Below are 20,671 nucleotides of genomic sequence, written 5' to 3' on the forward strand. Positions count from 1 at the left end.
AGGACAAAGTTGAGAAGGGATGGGAAGGTGGGTGGAATGCAAATAGAAATCACAGAGAGGAAGTGGGAGAACTGTTGTTGCATGGAGAGGATTGTAATCATTGAGATGAAACAAAGTGTATGATGTAAAGCTGATGATCTTGTCTGTAAACCTTCACTCATTTCACAATGAAAAAAAAGAGTATGTTCGTAATTGTTATCTCTGGAGAGGGAACTGGGAATAAGCAGAAGGGGAGACTTTTCTCTTTATACTGTTAGATATTGCTTGACTTTTCCCTATGGGTTGTTTTAACTAAAAAAAAATTTTTTTAAATAGTGTTCTTTGTAGGGAAGGTCCGTAGGTGACACATAGGGTTTACACTCTACTTCTTACCTAAAGATTTGTGGTTTGAACCCATCCAGCAGTGCCACAGAAGAAAGACCTAGCGATGTGTTTCTGTAAAGAAGCCAAGAAAGCTCTATGAACAGTTATACTCTGTGATACATGAGGTCACTACGAGTTGGAATCGATACTCTCATTGAATTGTACATGTAAAAATGGTTGAAATGGCCAATGCTTTGTTATATCTATTGGTCTATATATTACAAAGCAATGTGTCATTTATTCTCAAAAACTTTGAGAATGTTCAATATGAAACTTGTACAATATGACAGCCAGGAGTTCTGATATGGAGCTGTAGGATAAGCACTGGACTGCTAACCCCAAGGTTGGTGGTTCAAACCCAGCAGCCACTCTTTGGAAACCCTATATGTCTACTGTGTGTTGATGGCGCTTAATAACAACAAACAGCCACATGTGGTTATTTAAATTTAAGTTAATAAAAGGAAATAAAATTGAAAAATCAATTCCTCAGTTCTACTAGTCTTATTTCAAGTCCTCAATGGCCACATATAGCTGTATTGAATAGAGTAGAAAGTTCCATTGATCAGCCAGTTCTAAATCATTGTATTCTTTCATAAGGTGGTGCCAGTTGGAATATACTGAAACCTGAATTAGCTAATTGTCGTTAAGTGTAACCTGTGCTTTATTGACTACTCAAAGGCTGTCGATTGTGTGGATCATGACAAGCTATGGACAACATTGTGAAGTATGAATATTCCGGAACACTTAATTGTGCTCATGAGGAATCTGTACATGGACCAAGAGGCAGTTGTTTGAACAGAATATGGGAACATTGGATGGTTTCAAATTAAGAAAGTGTGCAACAAGGTTGTATTCTTTCACCATACTTATTCAACCTGTATACTGAGCAAATAGAGAAACTGGATTCTATAAAGAAAAACGTGGCATCAGGATTGGAGGAAGATTCATTAACAACCTGCGATATGCAGATGATACAACCTTGCTTGGTGAAAGTGAAGAGAACTTAAAACATTTACTGATGAAGATCAAAGAGCACAGACTTCAGTATGGATTACATCTCAATGTAAAGAAAACAAAAATCCTCATCCCTGGACCAATAAACAACATTTTTTATCAACGGAGAAAAGATTGAAGTTGTCAAGGACTTCATTCTTCTTGGATCAACTATCAACACTCATGTAAGCAGCAGTCAAGAAATCAAATAACGTATTGCATTAGGCAAATCTGCTTCACAGGACCTATTTAAAGTGTTGAAGAGCAAAGATGTCAGCTTGAGGACTAAGGTGCGCCTGACCCAAGCCATAATATTTTCAATAACCTCATATGCATGCGAAAGCTGGACAGTGAATGAGGAAGACCGTAGAAGAATTGATGCTTTTGAGTTATGGTGTTGGAGGAGAATATTGAAAGTGCCATGGGCTGCCAAAAGAACTAATAGATCCGTGTTGGAAGAAGTGCAGCCAGAGTGCTCCTTGGAGGCCAGGATGGCCAAACTTCGTCTCTCATATTTCGGACATAGTGCCAGGAGGGACCAGTCGCTGGAGAAGGATATCATGTTTGGTAAGGTGGAGGGTCAGAGAAAAAGAGGAAGACCCCCAATGAGATGGATTGGCCAGGTGGCAGCATCGATGGACTCAAGCGTGGCAACAATATTGAGGTTGACCCAGGATCAGGCAGTGTTTCGTTCTGCTGTGCATAAGGTCGCTATGAGTTGACTTGTTGTTGTTAAGTGCCATCGAGTCGGTTCCGACCCATAGCGACCCTGTACAGGGTTTCCGAGGGTGTAAATCTTTACAGGAGTAGAAAGCCTCATCTTTCTCCCGCGGGCGGCTGGTAGTTTTCAACCGCTGACCTTAAGGTTCGCAGCCCGATTCATAACCACTACGCTACCAGAGCTAGGTGGCACATAACAACAAGTGTAGTTGACTAGGTTGTCATAGCAACCTTGTATGGGATTTCTAAGGAGCGTCTGGTGGGTTTGAATGCTTGACCTTGTGGTTAGCAATCCAGTGCTTATTCTATGGTGCCACACCAGGAATTAACTATAAGAAGGGAATCTATAGTTGAACCTTGAAGCCCTTGATTAAGCACTGGTGCTAGTTAGGCGTTACTGAAATAATGAAGGTGATTATCTTATTGGTGTCCTACAAAATATAGAAATCAGTCATATCTAGAGGCCTACAATGTATTCATGGCAAGGATGGCACCTGTTGAATCTCTATAGATCACAGAAACATTAGTGATGTTTGGACTGCTGGATTCCCTGGTTACCATGGAAATGAGGGTGCTGGATACAAGTTCGGTGTAATCACTAAGAGAGTAAGGCGGCAAGACTCCTTTCCCACCACTTCTGCCCCTTTCTTGCAACCATAAAGTATTAAGTTGTGCGTCATGAGTAGCCAAAGCAGAGGGAGAAACGACTAGTAATCTGACTAAGTATGGGGTGTCAGGGTGCATGTCCAAATGAGGAAGTGTGAAAAAAAAGAAACATGGCGGGGCTTTATTTCAGTAGAAAAAGGTTAGATCTACTACCTTAAACACAATGACATTGTTACTCTAGGTCTTGCACAGGCGCAGTGCAGGAATTCTCAGAGCACGCCAACGTGCGCACATTTTCTCCCCTTCTCCACTTTCCTCTGCCTCCCCGTATCTCCTCTATTTTTCCCCCACCCATCACTTGGTCTTTCAGCCTTTCTTTTAGTCCATTTATGTTTCTCCTTCCGAACCGCCATCCCCACTCCACCTCCTTATTACCCTTCCTACCCCCCCTTTCCTTTTCCATCTCACGCGCTCGGCCACTGGTGCATGCGCATTAGATACAAAATCTCGCTCTTTGTCCCCATCTGTCGTTCACAAGAACTCATATCTTTGCATTCGGTAGCCAATAGAATCTAAGAAATGGTGGAAAAATGATTCCGCCTCTGGAGATAAACCTTGATTGGCAGTTACTATCACCAATCGAAATGGCTACTTTGGGCCCCTTGGGAGGCACCGAGCTCCGTCGTCTTGCTTCCGGCGGTCGCGCGCTCTTTTCTCGGGACGGTAGAGGCCGTGTAGCGTCGCCGTTACTCAGAGGAGAACAGTTGGTGGAGGGTGAGTTCTCGAGCGGTTTTGTTCTTGTTTGGAAGGGATGTAGTATTTCTTCCTGTAGTCGGTGAAGGAAGAGACTAGGGCGAGGCCAGGTTTGATAAGTGGATGGCCATTCTTGAGCCCCTTGAGGCCTTGTTCCCACCGCCACTGTGGTGGCCTCCACAGTCCACCGGCGGTGGCCCATCGTTCTTAACCCGCCTCGCCTTCTAGTTTAATCTGTTTCCCGTTTTCTTACCTGCCCTCTCTCTGTTTAAGACTCATCATGAAATCTTAGCCCTGTCAGTAAGTTTCTAGGCTTTTAGTCGCCCTGGGCCTGAGGGTGTGGGGTCTATTATCCAAGCGCACTGAAGTGTCGTTGTTGTAAGGGGAGGCGCTTTGTCAGGCGCTCCTCCTCTGAGCTCTGCGAGGCCATTAATTCAAAATGGGAAAGTGCCCCCCCCAACACACAAACCCGGGCGATATTTCTTTGTCGAAACTCTCGATTGTGAAGTTCTGCTAGTCCCAGACCCAACCACTTTCTTAGTCAGGTTTCTGTATGCCCTTTTTCCTGGTGTTGCTGCTTATCTACCATTTAATAGCTTCACTTTTTCTAAATTAAACTCGGGTTTAGGGATTTCCTATTGGTTATTTTCCACTTTGAGACACTGTTATGTTAAACGGACACCTTTCTTTGTATTCTTATCTGGAAGTCCAGGTTATAGAGGACTGGGGGACACTTTGCTGTCTTTAAGTCGAAGTTGAGGATAGGTGAGGGGGTAGGTAGAGTTGCCAGGTAAATACCAATGCCTGGCTAAATTTGAATTCCAGATTGACAACGCATTACTTGTTAGTATAAATATGTTTCATGAGGTCTGTTGGTTGTTGAACCAAAATATTACTCATTTTAAAAAATCTGATGTTTAAATTTAACCATGTGGTGTATTTATTTGCAAAATATGGCAACCCTGGTAGGGGACCACTGACTAGATTTATGGAGTGTCTTTGTCCAATTTCTGTGTTAAATGAGAGATACTGAGAAACTCTTAGGAAAAAAAACCCAATGTGTCAGTGTGATGTAGCATTGAGTCCTGTAGCTAAACTAATATTTGTGCAACTGTATCATGCCCAATCTTTAAAATCCAGAAATACATTTTTTACTCAAGCAAGTTATCAGAGTTAGAAAAGTAGGCAGAAATCCTTACTGCTGATTTTTGTGCTTTGTTCTCTTCTCAGGCTGGTGGTTAGATGGCAGTGAATTTATTACTCAGAAGAGATTTTTGCACGTATTTCCAAGTCATCTTGGTGGTCATTATCAAAACTAGATAGGAACAAATACATAACCTGAGTATTGCTAGTTTGTAGGCTCTGTTCTGTAATACTTAGTAAATACCAGTGAATGTCTGCTTAGGAAAGATTATAAAGACTAACATTATGAAGACATTCAAAAACATAAAGTTGGCAATTTGGTTATAAAAAAATGGTTTTTGCTAAATCTGGAAGAGAAGGAAGATTGTAATTGATGACATTGGTCTAACTGGAGCATCCACCATATGTATAAATAGAAGTGGTGGTTGTCAGCAGGAACAAGTACCTATTATATTCCTGGATGGGGAGCTAAGTGCTTTATGTACATTATCTCATTTTAAGCCAATGAGGTGGATGTTATTGCTGCATTTGACAGTAAGACTCAGAAGTGCGGTATGCTTGACTACAAAGCCTGTAGCATAATGATGGATTTGATGAACTTTAGAATTCAACAGATCTGGGTTTTACTCTTCCGTCTCACTTACTGTGTGGCCTTGCATGGGCAAAGTACTCTTAGGCATCAGTTTCCTTATACAGAAAAATAAGTTGTGAGCACTAAATGAGATAATGCAGACTTGGCACAGTGCCTGGCATATAATGGTCAATAAATATCTAGTATTATCATCTTAACTACCAGGCTGTAGTTTCAGAAGTAAAAAATAACCTCCCTTGAGCATTTTGTATGTAAGTAAAGTGTTTATGGTGATGGGAAATTTGGCAAAGATAATGGGTAGTGGTTGCACCACAACAAGATTAATGTAATATTGCTAAATTGTACCCCTGAAAAATGTTGAATTGGCAAATGTGTGTGTGTGTATTGGAGTCCTAGTGTAGTGCTGTAGGATAAACACTGGACTGCTAACCATAAGGACGGTGGTTGAAATCCACCAGCTGCTCCTCTGAAAGTGACTGGAAGGCACTTACGGACAACACACGTATATAACACAATAATAAAAAGGTACAAATATATATTTTCTAGCAATACAAAAACATTTTAAGTCAGGATTACAGCTTTGTAATGTGAACAAAGGCTGGCATAAAGCTGGCAAATGAAAATAATTTTTTAGGTTTCTGTGATTTGGGGATGATTTGCATTTATTTATGTAGTAAAGTATGTAAATAAAAAATAATCTACCTTGAAATAATCTTAAATAGTCCTTAAAATTTTGTACTAAGCAAAATCTACATCTGGTTAACTGCTGTTGAGTCAGTTCTAACTCATAATGACTTTGTTAGGGTTTCTGGGGCTTTAAATCTTCACGGAGCAGAAAGCCTCATCTTTCTCCCATGGGAATGGCTGGCAAGCTCGAACCTTGGTCCTTGTGTGAGCAGTCCAGTGCTTAGGACATGGAGCGCACCCCAAAATCTACCTCTTGTTAAGTGCTGTCAAGTCAGTTCTGACCCATAGCGACCCTTGTATAGGATTTCCAAGAGGTTGGTGAGCTTGAACTGCCAATCTTACAGTTCAAACCGACTTTGCAGTCCAGGGCATAAACCCACAGCACCACAACAGGACTCCTAAAATCTACCTCTAGGAAGCAGATTATTTTTAATAGGTGATGGTGGTAAATGGCCTTTTAAAAAATGTATGGATAAGTGTCTGTTCAGATGTGAATGTAAAGTTTGGGGTATTTGAATTTTGAGTGACTCTTTCTAGTGACTTCTATTCACATGTAAATATATTATGAATGGGATGTAGAATACTGAGGCTGGGATCTCTTAATTGTAAATTACCAGCAGGAGGCAGGAAAAAAAAGGGTTCCTTAACTAAACTAGTTGGGAAAAAGGACTGTGGAAGTAGCCCAAGTTTCTACCACTGACCAGGAAAAGGGAGATGGTTAAACCCTAGGACCCACACAGGAAAAAAACCTAATTCTAATGCCCATGTTATCTCATGCTCAACTTTTACTGTTATGAATTTCCTATTTTTAATACTAGTTTTTTAAACATAATTTCCTTGGGGGGGGTGTCAGGATCCCATTTGCTGTGGAAGTGCTACATCTATTTATGGCATTTAAAATAAGTATAGCTGCTTTGAAAAACAATGCTGTACAACGTGGCAAGAGTCACAAATTAATAAATTCTATTTGAGGATTTATGCTAAGGAAAAAATTAAAAGTTAATAAGCAAGATTTGCTGTAGCATTGTAGGAAAAATCTGAAAACAACTTGAATGTAGGGAGTAGTTTAGTAAATTAGTGTACATCCAGAGGGACTTAAAAATTTTTAATTATGTCTGTTAAATGCCATCCAGTCGGTTCTGACTCATAGCAACCCTGTATAGGGTTTTCAGGAGGTGAATTTGAGCCACCAACCTTACAGTCCAATGTTTTATCCCATAGCACCACACCAGGACTTCATAGAAATGAGGGAAACCATAATTCAGTGGTGCATTATGATTACAGTTATTAAAACAATGCATGTTTTGATGGTAAAGAAAAATGGAGATTGTGGAAAAAATATTTCATAATGGATAGGCCCAAAGATTGACTACAACTTAAGTGTACTTGTATACAGCTGAATACTGAATTTATTAACAGTTAATACAGGCTTAACGACATGGAAATTGTTATTACAATGTGTCTTAAAGTATAAAAATAGATTTAAAATAACTTTTTATAATGTCCCATTAAAGTACATATAAATTGGTGGCCATATGACTGAATGGCAGTGGGTACATTAAAATATAATTTGCAGTAGGTACCTGAATGTAACTTTTGAAGCTTTGTAATATTAATGAGAAACATTATAAAATTGATGCAATGATAAAACATAAATGAGAAAATTAAAATCTTGGCTTGATAGTCACAGCTCTATTTAAAATTGCAGTCTGCCCCCTTCCTTTCCAGTATCTACTTTACACATTCCCTCACTAAAAATTTTTTCCAGTAACACCTCTTAAGTACTAATAGAAGCTAAGTTCTGAAGGCAAGCATCTTTGCTTTGTTCAATGATACATCCCAAGCCCCTAGATATCCGCTCCAACTCATAGCACCCTCTAAGGTTTCTAAGGAGTGACTGATGGGTTTGAATTGCCCACCTTGTTATTAGCCATCCAGTGCTTAAATTCTACAGTGCTACACCACAGGAATCCAGGCCTAGAATGGTGGTGGGTTGTGATTGTGAGCAGAAAGCCTCATCTTTCCCCTGCAGAGCCACTAGTAGGTTTAAACTACTGACCTTGCTGTTAGCAGCCCAGTTCATAATCTGCTCCACTACCATGGCTCCTTAAGGAGTTCTGGTAGCCTCTGGTAGCATAGTAGTTAGGAATCCGGCTGCTAATCTCACGGTCAGCAGTTCTGAGGGAGAAAGATGAAGCTTTCTGGTCCCGTAAAGATTTACAGCCTCGGAAACCCTATATAGGGTTGCTATGAGTCGGAACCGACTCCATGGCACATAACAGCAACAACAACAACCATGGCTCCTTGGAGTCCTGGTGTGGTGCTGTGGGCTAATGCCTCAGACTGCAGAGTCATTTGAACTGCAAGGTCAGTGGTTCAAGCTCACCAGCTGCTCCTAAGAAACCCTATAAAGTGTTGCTATGGATCAGAATTGACTCTACAGCACTTAAGAACAATACCATGGCTCCTTAGGCCTACAATGTTGTTGTTAAGTGCTTTCAAATCGGTTCCAACTTAAAGTGACCCTGTATGTTTAGGGTTTTTGAGGAATAGCTGGTGGGTTTGAACTACCAATCTTGTGGTTCCCAGTCCAGTGCTGATCTGCATCGCTATGCTAGAAGTTCTAGAATAGTCCTAGTAATTATTTGGTGAATTTTTGTTGAACGAATAAATAAAATGAAAAATTATCTATAACCTGTAAGTTAAAAAGTCATTTTTGCTTGCCTTTTGTTTTTTGTTTAGATTCTTTTTTTTTTAACTTTCCCTCTCAAAACATTTTTCATGTTACAAACTTTCATTAACTTAGAATATTTAAATAATTTGTATTGTTTTGCTAATATAAGGGCCATTACAGTGAACATTTTCATATAAGTAGCTTTAAATTATTGAAGTTATTTTCTTAAATTTCTAGTAAAGTTTCTAAATTAAATTGATCCTTTCAGTTTGGGTGAAATATGTTATAGTTTACTTGGGAAGTTTTTTATTGTGCTTAAAATATACATAACAGAAACAATTGTCATTTCAGTCATTTTTGGGTATATGATATAATGGAGTTAATGTTTACCATGTTGTGCAATTTCACCACTATGCATTTCCAGTGTTTTTTATTTCAAACAGAAACTGAGTACTCCTTAAGGAATAACTCATTTCTCTGTCCCACCCACCCTTGGTAATCTCTAATAAACTGGTCTTTCTGCATTTGCCTATTCTAGATATTTCATGTAAGTTGGATCATATCGTATTGGTCCTTTATTGTTTTATTTCCTTCACTTAGTATAATTAATGTTTTCAAGGTTCATCCATGCATATTGTAGCATGTATTAGAACTTAATTATCTCATTCTTTTTGTGGCTGGAAAATATTCCATTGTATGCATATACCACATTTCATTTATCCATTTATCTACTGATGGACACTTGGTTGTTTCCACTTTTTGGCTGTTTTTAGGAAAGTTTTTACATACATAATAGTATTCCCATGTACTTTTTATTTTAAATTAGTATTATCAAGCCCTTGTCACATTTTCTTCATCTGAGTATAGTATTCTCTAGTTTAAAGGGGACATGTTAATATTATTGCAGTATTCACGTAAAGATCTTTTTCTGTACCTTCAACTAAATTCTGACTAGGGGGTCTGTTATTTGGTGATAGTGGGGAGATGTTAATTTTTAAATGACAGATTTTAACATTTTATGGTTATATACTCATCTTTTCATATTTTCCTTTTATATTTCTTTGGCAGTTATTTAGTTTTGGGCTTTGCTTTGTAATAATTTTTATTGAGATCCTTGCTCCTCAGAAACCCTATACAGGGTTGCAATGAGCTGGAACCAACTGGACACCACATAACATTTAGCTAGGGTTTTTTGCATATTGCAGTCACTTTGAGAGGCAGATATTTTTATCATCCCCTTTATAACAGCCAAAGAAGAGAAGCAGGTTTACGATGTGGCACTGTAAGATCAGCATTGGAATGAGAACCACAAGTTTGGTGGTTCAAACCCACCAGCTGCTCCTCAAAAATCGGAGCCAACTTGACAGTACTTAACAACAACATAGCTAGAGTGTGTATTGGGACCACAATTCAAACCTTTTGTTTGAAATGGTCCCAACTCATAGTGACTGTGTGTAGGGTTTCCAAGGAGCATCTGATAGGTTTGAACCCCTGACCTTGTGGTTCATGGTCAGTGCTGATCCTACGGTACTACAACGTCTTAACTACACAGCCCATACTTTTCCCATGGTTCATTCCACGGTATCTCCTGTGGGCTAGGACTGTACTAGAGAGTGAGAATAAGACATAACTTTTTACTCTTGTGATAACTAGACTATTTCTGAACTGTCCAGTCTATTCTATTTAATCTATTTTGTGTTGGTATTAAACTATTTCAAATAGTCTTTATAATATGTTTATGCCATTAGTTGGTTCCAATTCATAGCAACTGTGTTTTCTTGGCTGTCAGGGCTTTGTGGATTTGAACTGCCAACCTTTTAGTTAACAGCTAGGTGTTTAACCATTGCAACATCAAAACTGCTCTTTAGTATGTAATAAGGCTGTTTTTTTGTGTGTGTGTGGGTTTTTTTTTTCTTTCTTTCTTGGGAAAGTGTATTGCTATTAATGTATGGAATTATTGAATTGGATGTTTCCTTAAGTCATTTCAAGTCTAAGTGGTTCTCAATTAGTACTTGTTTAGTTTCTATGTGTAGCATAACTGCTAATTCCTGATGATTTTTAGATGTTTTAAAATTATATTTTTGCCAGACTTGCTCAAAGTACCCAAAGTCATCAGGAAAATGGTTCTTAGTGAATTTTTAGTGCTGAATGTATTTGACAGTATGCATTTTCTTTTAGGGTTCAAAAATGCAGAGCAATAAAACCTTTAACCTGGAGAAGCAAAACCATACTCCAAGGAAGCATCATCAGCATCACCACCAGCAGCACCACCAGCAGCAACAGCAGTCAATACCCCCGCCAGTACCTGCAAATGGGCAACAAGCCAGCAGCCAAAGTGAGTAGATGCTAGGTAATGAGGTAGAAATAGGTTTCCTCTAGGGAATAGTTCTTTGGTTTTTAGATTAGTCTCTTAGGATTGTAAGGGGATAGGCCTTTATGGCACATCCTTGTTCTCCTTTTCCTTATTTACCTCTAAACATCTTAATGATGAAAAAAATCCGGTTGTTGGAGGACAGCAGTTGAGTACAGGTTGCTCTGCTGTGTTTGCACATTCTACTGCTAAACAGATGTTTGCATGTTTTATGTCAGAGCTTGTCCTTTAGAGGTAGTTAAAGAGAATATAGAGCAAGTCTTTAAGACTTAATGGAGAAGTCTAGTACTATAAGTATTATACTTTCAGCCTGGGGCCTGTGCCAGCCTTTTTTTTTTTTTTTTTTAGCTTTTTATTGTGAATTGAGCGAAGGTTAACAGATAATCAGCTTTACATTCAACACATTATATGCTTTGCTTCATCTCAATGATTACAATCCCCTTACTTCAACAAGTTATCCTACTTCCTCCCTGTGGCTTCCCTTTTTACATCTTATATTTCACAAATGAACAAAGCAAAAATATTTCATGTATATAACAACAACAAATACTTACAAAACAAAAAAATATGTATTCATTTCAATGGTCAAAGAGCATGTTATGCAAGCCAGTTTTTAAATGTACATTCCTCTTCATTCTGTAAACTCTGAGCATCTGTTACATATCTGTAACTAACAGTAGAACCAACCTCAACCCTCTTTATTTTCTAAAGAGTAGTCTTTCCTAACTCATTTATTTCCATTCCATTGTCCCATGCCTGAAAGAATGGGAACTATTATGGTTATGAATAGAGATGGGTGAGAGATTGGGAAATTTTATATATCACTCAAGAAAATATATTTTATATATTTTCTTGAGTGATAGTTTACATGGGAGAACATCATTTGTACACTCATCATTTCATTGCACTGATTACAGTCTCCTCTGTGCATCATCATTCAACAGTATTTGCTTCTATTCCCTGTTTTCTTTGTCGGGGGAGATGTACACAGAAACACTCAGGAATATATAATAATTTAAACAACCAAAGGGTACATTCTGCAAGCCTGCCTCCTGGCCATCAGCACACAGTCTAGATTCTTCAGCTGCTCTCTCTCTCTGTGTCCTCATCTCTGGTATTGCTGCTTCTCTGGATAGTGTCCCACATTCCACTCATGCTCTTCTCCCTTGATGGTCCTAGGGTCCTCTGTTCCTGGACTTTAAGATTAACTATTCCAGACTGGGAAATTTCTTAGTTGAAAAATCTGATCTCTTGCGATATAGGTCTCCTTGACCTCCTTAATCTGCTTGGAGGTCAAGGAGATCTATATCGCAAGAGATCAGATTGTCTTTCTGACTCTGGCCCATAGTAAAGCTGTTGACAAGTTCTCTCCACAGGTCTGCATACTGCTTTCACAATCTTAGGTGAGATTTACTGATAAGTGATTAGTGGATAAATTGCATTTGGAAATGGTGTTTGCATTCTCTACAGCAATTATGTTTACTAACTAGTTAGGCTGCCTGAGAATGTGACTCTAATTCTTTATCCCTTTTTTTTATATTATTATTGTGGTGTAATAGTACATTTCCACAATATTTTGACTGACTATGTGTCTTCTCTCAGATGAAGGCTTGACTATCGACTTGAAGAATTTTAGGAAACCAGGAGAGAAGACCTTCACCCAGCGTAGCCGTCTCTTTGTGGGCAATCTTCCTCCTGACATCACTGAGGAGGAAATGAGGAAACTGTTTGAGAAATATGGGAAGGCAGGAGAGGTCTTCATTCATAAGGATAAGGGCTTTGGCTTTATCCGCTTGGTGAGCAATTGTGGGCTTTGGGGCATGTGCTATAAAAGATGGGAAACCTGGGAATGATTAATAGGGAAAAATAGGCAATGGAAATAATTGTCAGGTGGTCTCTTTAACAAAAGCTTACAGGTGATGAAACAGAATCCAAAATACATTTTTTATTTTTCCTCGTGGATTTTGGCTTTAAGGACAAAATAGGTTTATTTTCCTCTTTGCTTTTTGATTGGAAATTTTCAAACATGTAGGCAGAATAGTATAATGAACCTGCCCAGCTTCAACAATTATCAACGTATGACTAATCTTATGTCATTTATGTCTTTCCCCTAGATATCCCCCACCCCCAACATAATATTTTCATATATGTTGATTTGATTTAGGAAAAATTTTAAGTATGTGGAGGAATCTCAATTTCTAGGCAAATAAATCTCAACTATGAGAAGCATAATGATCATTAGATGGGGTGGTCAGAATTAGTTTTCAATCTGGATTTGCATCTGATACTATATATGGGCAAGTTAATTTCTCGGGGGTTCAAATTCAAGGAGGTTCCTTCAAGACCTGTGCTTCTAAAGAAGCTTCTTGGAGAAGACATAAATGATTCTGGTTAAACTGGTGTGTAGCTAAGATTAAAATACTCAGGATGCTGTAGTATAAACCCAAAAGAAAATCAAACCCACTACCACTGAGTCAATTCCGACTCATAGAGACCCTGAGATTATAACCTTCACGGGAGCAGACAGCTTCATTTTTCTCCCATAGAGTGGGTTTGAACTGCTGGCCTTGTGGTTTGCAGTCCAATGCTTATCCTCCATGCCACCAGGGTCTCTGGCTGTATTATAAGGGTAAATATTAGAGTAGTGTTTATTTTTCTGAATGATATGCTACCTCTTCAGAAAACAACATGGAATTGTTGATAGGTAAGTAGTACTAACTTCTAGAATTTCCAATTATATCCAGTTTATTGGCAGACTACTAAAGCAATTGGAGCCCTGGTGTGGCGCTGTGGGTTGATGCGCTAGACTGCAAAGCCATTTGAACTGCAGAGTTGGCAGTTCAGGCTCACCAGCTGCTCCTTGGAAACCCTATATGGGTCACTATGGGTCACAGTCGACTCGATGGCACTTTACAACAACAACAACTAAAGCAATTAAGTTATAACCAAAGAATTAATCCAAAACATGTCTATTCTGTGTTTTCGGGGAGTTTTATTATTGAGCTGTGCTACTTTCAACTGTTGATGGATGCACATGTAGTTTTTGTCAAATTGAGTTATTCTAACTTTCCTCTGCTCACCAGGAAACACGAACTCTAGCGGAGATTGCCAAAGTGGAGTTGGACAACATGCCACTCCGTGGAAAGCAGCTGCGCGTGCGCTTTGCCTGCCATAGTGCATCCCTTACAGTCCGAAATCTTCCTCAATATGTGTCCAACGAACTGCTGGAGGAAGCCTTTTCTGTGTTTGGCCAAGTAGAGAGGGCTGTAGTCATTGTGGATGATCGAGGAAGGCCCTCAGGAAAAGGCATTGTTGAATTCTCAGGGAAGCCAGCTGCTCGTAAAGCTCTGGACAGATGCAGTGAAGGCTCTTTCCTGCTAACCACGTAAGTGAAGGGTTATTTTCAAAATAGATGTTATGTGCTACTTCCTTATTGTGCTCTAGGGAGTTAGCCACTAGGAGCTATGTTCCTGGGTTCATTTTAAAACATTTGAGTGAGAAGTGGGAGAAGTTTCATTAACTGGGCATTTAAAGATGCTACTAATTAAGTTTTCTAGTCCATTTCTGAGATGATTCCCCTTAAATTGGGAAAAGGGATTTTCATGTGATCTTAACAGAATGAGAATGAGGGTTTGAGAGATAAACCATTTCATTCTTTGAGTAGGCTGTCATTTAATCAGTGTTAAATTTCTACTTCGAAAAGTTCTGGAACCCCAGATTCTCTATAATGCCACGAAAATGACTTGGTTCCATGACCTGAATGTAAGAACCTTTTCGGAAGTTTCTTAATTGTCCAGCCTTGACTCCTAACTAGGTAATGACAGATGTAGAGAAGGAAAACTAGTAGGGTGTGATTTGATTAGCCCTGAGTTTTCTTCCCCCCAGATTTCCTCGGCCTGTGACTGTGGAGCCCATGGACCAATTAGACGACGAAGAGGGGCTTCCAGAGAAGCTGGTTATAAAGAACCAGCAGTTTCATAAGTATGTGTTTCTGACAGATTCTCTGTTATGTTTACCTAATCTTAAGGTGCCCTGGTGGTGCTGTAGGATAAACACTGGACTGCTAACTGCAAGGTGGCAGTTCAAACCCACCAGCCACTCTACCGGAAAAAGATAAGGCTTTCTGCTCCCATCCAGATATACAGCCATTGGAACCCTATACAGGGTCTCTTTGAGTCAAATCAACTTGATAGCAGTGGATTCAAGGAAGCTTGTAAAGGGATGTAAGAAAGAGGCAGATTTTTAATGTATGTGTTTGATAACAGTCATTATTTTGAACCTCAGATAAAATGCAGTACTTAGTTGTGAAAATCTTAGAGCAGAATTAGTGACCCAGGACCCTTGTCTATAGGGAGCGAGAGCAGCCACCCAGATTTGCACAGCCTGGCTCATTTGAGTATGAATATGCCATGCGCTGGAAGGCACTCATTGAGATGGAGAAGCAGCAGCAGGACCAAGTGGACCGCAACATCAAGGAAGCACGAGAGAAACTGGAGATGGAGATGGAAGCTGCTCGCCATGAGCACCAAGTCATGTTAATGAGGCAGGGTGAGTATAAACCCGTAAAGTATTAAAACTAGAACAAAGTGACAGTTTTCAGGGATTTATATTAATCAGTAGAGAAAGGCCTGAATCTCTACTTTTATTCTCTGAAATATTTTATTGATCTTGGTAGGCAAATGAGCTTGGAGATGTGACAGAGAATACTGGATTCTGTGGAAAAGGAAATATAGGTTTGACTTTATTTTTGGAATCTGGATACCTCGGACAGCCACTTAGGGATTATATTCCCTTTGTTTTTTGGATCTTTATTTTTAGAAACTTTTTCATCTACGTGAGGAGAATGAAGAATATTCTGAATCATTTTGTTGTTTTTCTAGATTTGATGAGGCGCCAAGAAGAACTTCGGCGGATGGAAGAGCTGCACAACCAAGAGGTGCAAAAACGAAAGCAGTTGGAGCTCAGGTAACTTTCTTGAACGCTGTTTGCATGATAACTCTAAAAGGGAATATCTCATTCTTGCTTCCTACCACCATGCTAACTGGTGTATTTGTAAATATGTTGGCAAATATTTCCTGACTTCTTCTCAGGTTGTCCTTTTGGATGGAGAGATTTTCTAGCTGCCCATGGCTCTAGGAATTACCTTGGGCTGCACTACAGAGGAAGCAGCTGAGTGCTGGTCTCATGAGGTTCCTTTGGGAGAGGAGAACTTTTTTTTCTGAAGGACACATATGGGTTACCTTAGAGCTGGGCACGCTTAACAGTGAGTTTTCCTGGAGAGCTATGATAGTTTTCAGTAGACTCTTGATCTCCTTGGCAGAGTCCCTTATTAAGATAGCCTGCTCAAGTTCTGGAGTGCCTCTTCCTTAAATACCTTGGTGGCTCTTGTCTTAAATACCTTGATGACTCTCTGTAGGCAGGAGGAGGAGCGCAGGCGCCGTGAGGAAGAGATGCGGCGGCAACAGGAAGAAATGATGCGGCGACAGCAGGAAGGATTCAAGGGAACCTTTCCTGATGCGGTATATCTCCCATGTGCCCATCATGTATCAGGCCATTCATGACATGACAAACCCACCATAAATTGCCCACTAAGACCTATAATATACACCAGGCTCTGACCAATTTTCCCATGCTATGAAATTCTTTTAGAAAGAATTCATAGGAAGGAGAAGTAAGATTTGAAGGGGAGCTCATCTTGCCTAACAAAAATTATTTAGAATAAAAAGCTGGGGCCACTGTACTATTCAGATTCAATGACTATAGAGTGATATATATTGAATCCTTTGTAGTTGCCAAGTTTGGAGACCTAGGAGAAACTATTTCTCTCCCCCTTCTTTTCTCTTCTCCTATACCTAATAGGAGAATTCTTGACTTGTGACTTTGAACTTACTCCATAACTACCAAGGAGCTTGTTGGTGTTCCTCAGCTTGGTCCCACTGTTCTTGACCATTCCATCTACTCCCCTTAGTATTTGATTCTCAGTGGATTGTGGTAGAATGCATTCTGTCATGGGTTGTGTTTGCGTATTTTTTATGTTTTTCAGAGAGAGCAGGAGATACGGATGGGCCAGATGGCTATGGGAGGTAAGGATTTAGGGGTTAGATCCTGATTTCCATTTTCTTCTAGGATGGGCCTTGGTGAATTATATAAACTTCTTGCACCCAGTGCAGATTTGAGGGTCTGGCATTTCTGGGCATCTTACTTTCTCTTTTGTTTTTTTTTTTTTGTTTTTTTTTTTTTTTGGTTTTGGTGGCATGTCTTAGCACAGAGGTCTTACTGAATTGTTTCCTTTGGTAGCATAGAAAGAGACTTAACAATCTGTATGCCCTGTACTGATTACACTGCTTTGTCTTAGGTGCTATGGGTATAAACAACAGAGGTGCCATGCCCCCTGCTCCTGTGCCTGCTGGTACCCCAGCTCCTCCAGGACCTGCCGCTATGATGCCAGATGGAACTTTAGGATTGGTAATAAAATACAGGACTTTACAGTAACTAGTAGTAGGAAGGGAAAGGCTCTACCTTCACAACCCCTGAAACTACCTTGATTTTACGACAAAAAACAATATTTAGGACTACTGTTATTTAAGTGTAGTAGAGTCAGTTCGAACTCATAGCAATCCTTTATAAAGTTTTGGAGGAGTGGCTGGTGAGATTAAATCACTGATCTTGTGGTTCAATGCTTATACTACAGCGCCACACCAGGACTCCTTAGGACTACTGGTATCCATTAAATGTAACCTGAAGATTTTTATTTTTTAATCTTGCGCAAACCCAGTTTTAAGCTATATTTTGTTTAGGAGTTCAGCAAATGATTTTGTTTACCAGCTCAGTGTGATTGATTATTTAGCTACTACCCTTGGATCAAATTACTATTTTTTGAAGGGACGGCAGTAAGGGCTAGATCGATGTGACTCCAAAGGCTCAGAATCCTGAGATTGTTTTGGTTCAAGTGTCAAAATGTTTGGATTAAAATTGGGACCCCTGGTGGCACAGTGGTTAGGTGCTCAGCTTCTGACTAGAAGGTCAGCAGTTTGAACTGCTCCATTGGAAAATATGTGGCATCTTCTATAAAGATTTACAGCCTTAGGGAACTGTAAGGGGGCAGTCTGAATTAATTCTATGTGGTGGGTTTTTTCTTTCTTTTTTAAAAGTCTTAGATTGCTGAAGGTGGTGCTGTAGGATAAGCACTAGACTGCTAAATATAAGGTCAGTGGTTCCTATTTACCTGATACAAGGTTGCTATGAGTCAGAAACAACTCAGTGGCATTTAACAACAGGTTGCTGAAGAGTGATGGCTCAGCCTTGTCCAGATACCTACCTTAGGAAATCGAGCTTGGCTAGAACTTATCCTGTGTCCCTGGGTGATACAAATGGTCAAAACACTGAGCTACTAACTGAAAGAATGGCAGTTAAAACCCACCCAGAGATGCCTTAGAAGACTGGCTTATGAAAGGTTGCAGCAGTGAAAACCCTATGGAGCACAGTTCAATCTAAAATCTTGGGGTTGCCATGAATCAGAATTGACTCAGCAACTTAAAAGAATAATTTGCTTCATTTCTTTTTTTTTTAAGAATACACAGCAGAACATAAACCAATTAAATAGTTTCTGCATGTATAATTCAAGTGTGTGTATGTGTTTTAATAACTTACCCAACCTAGGGATTTAGTATATAATATCGTCTAGTAGTGAGAAATAAGGAGCTCTGGTAGCGTAGTGGTTACGAATCGGGCTGCGAACTGCAAGTCAGTAGTTCAAAACTACCACCAGCTGTTCTGTGAGGAAAAGATGAGGCTTTCTGCTCCCGTAAAGATTTACAGCCTCGGAAGCCCTGTACAGGTTTGCTATGAGTCAGAACCGACTCTGCGGCACATAACAACAACAACAGTAGTGAAGAATGGATATAAGAAGATAAATATAGGACAGATGGATAGATTCTAATCCAGGCGATCTTTTCAGGGTCATCCACTAGTTTTGTTCTAAACAACCTTGGTCACCCCTAGCAATTGGGAGCCTTATTGAACAATTGGGCAGAAAATTCCTTCCTAGTTGACTAATAATGAGCCTTCAAGGGAGGGACTATAGGTGGGTGTGAAGCTTAGGACAACAGTTCTGTTGTAACACTGCTCTTTTTTAATTTTTAAGACTCCACCAACAACTGAGCGTTTTGGACAAGCTGCTACAATGGAAGGAATTGGGGCAATTGGTGGAACTCCTCCTGCATTCAATCGTGCAGCTCCTGGAGCAGAATTTGCTCCAAACAAGCGTCGTCGATACTAATAAATTTGCTGTCTATTTTCCCAAAACCTGTAAAAGAAGGACCCTTTTGGACTAGCCAGAATTCTACTCTGGAAGAGTGTTAGGGATTCCTCCCAATAGTTAGGTCTTCCCTGCCTGTACTACCCTAGGGAGTATACTGGAGGCAGAGGGCAAGGGAGGGGTAGTATTTAACAAATCAATTCTGTGTGTGGTATATTATTTAACAGATCATTTCCATGTGGTGCATTCCTGAAGTCTCAAGTGTGACTATTGAGGGCATGGAGGGAACCATGGCAAAAATGGATCCAGTTAGAGCCCCGTTAATCTTGATCATTCCGTTCTTTGTCCCCTCCTGTTTTATTTGCTTTCTCGTCTTTACATCTCCCAACCCCAGAGACACTGCCACATATACCACAAAAAACAAACAACCCCCAATGACCTTAGCCCCATTGCTCCACTCACTCCCCAGGTCAGAATTCAAGCAAATGTCCACAGAGGTCACAGACAACATACATACGGTTCTGTTATATCCAATATATTACCCCTTCATGTCCTAAAGGAGACATCTTCTCTTATAGATTTTCATTTTAGTATATCTTTTTTTAAAATTTGTGTTAACCTCCATCTTTTTCTTGAATGAAAACAGCCCAGAAATGCCCCCTTTTGTGTCTATGATGTTGCTATTCACAGCTTTCTTGATAGGCCTAGTACAGTCTTGGGAACAGGGTTGCTGTATGTTGAAGGTCTGACAGTAGCTCTTAGCCTTGCCTGTCTTAGGTAGTTATGCTGTGCATTTTTTATTGGTGTACCATGTTTGATTTGTCCCTGATACATTTAATTTGAAGTTTCCTGAGAAATGGAGCAGTAATACAGCATCAACTTATTAAAATACATTTTAAGCCTTTTACTTTTCTGTGCTATTTTTGAATGGGAATGGAGGGTGAAGGGTACTTCTGTCTTAGGAGATGAGCACTATGCTCTATAAGGGTAATCCTTATTTAGCTTTTGATTAAAGTATTAGTCATTTATCTGGCGGGTTATGATTGAAATGGTTGGTAAGGATCGGTGCTATTGGGACTACACAGAAGTATTGAAAATAGCAAAACTGGCTCTGAAAGGGGACAAAAATAGGCTGGAGGAATTGAGGGGCACCCTCATTGAGCTGAGGTATAGCTCAGTTAGTATTCATTTCTGAGCAGCTGCTGTTATGTCATTGGTTTGGGATTGGCATGGTGAATCTAAAGCTGAACATTGGTTAGCTGACCTCATTCAAGTTCTAAGCCCTACTCAGGCCTGATCTTTTTTTCCTGAGCCTTAAGAGCTAAAATACTACTGAGCTCTTCCCTATTGGCTGGAAAGACCATTCAAGTTCCCTTGCCCATGTTAGGAGGTATACGCCTCCTGAACTAAAGATAGACACAGCTGGCCCTTCTAGGCAGCTAAAAACTGCTAGATGAATAGGTGTTTCCCACTCAGCAGTCAGACTCCTTGAGATACCCTTTCTATAAGCCT

General features: G+C 39.8%; 1 protein-coding gene across 2 annotated transcripts; it reads left to right on the plus strand.

Annotated features, from left to right (window-relative positions):
- The first annotated feature begins 3,379 nt into the window (after window positions 1-3,379).
- NONO (non-POU domain containing, octamer-binding) lies at window positions 3,380-19,528 on the plus strand. Of its 2 annotated transcripts, none has more exons than XM_006868544.1 (10): window positions 3,380-3,456; window positions 12,505-12,698; window positions 13,986-14,287; window positions 14,788-14,883; window positions 15,254-15,450; window positions 15,783-15,867; window positions 16,319-16,421; window positions 16,946-16,985; window positions 17,258-17,367; window positions 19,046-19,528. In XM_006868544.1, the coding sequence occupies exons 2-10, from the start codon at window positions 12,618-12,620 to the stop codon at window positions 19,178-19,180; spliced, it is 1,149 nt and encodes a 382-aa protein (XP_006868606.1). In that variant the 5' UTR covers window positions 3,380-3,456; window positions 12,505-12,617; the 3' UTR covers window positions 19,181-19,528. The 2 variants fall into 2 exon arrangements, with proteins under 2 accessions (XP_006868606.1, XP_006868605.1); XM_006868543.1 differs by lacking the exon at window positions 3,380-3,456 and adding an exon at window positions 10,719-10,866 and having other exon boundaries at window positions 19,046-19,180.
- Window positions 19,529-20,671: the final 1,143 nt, after the last annotated feature.

Source organism: Chrysochloris asiatica, unplaced genomic scaffold (assembly GCF_000296735.1).
Source record: "Chrysochloris asiatica unplaced genomic scaffold, ChrAsi1.0 scaffold00118, whole genome shotgun sequence".
Classification (NCBI taxonomy): Eukaryota; Metazoa; Chordata; class Mammalia; order Afrosoricida; family Chrysochloridae; genus Chrysochloris; species Chrysochloris asiatica.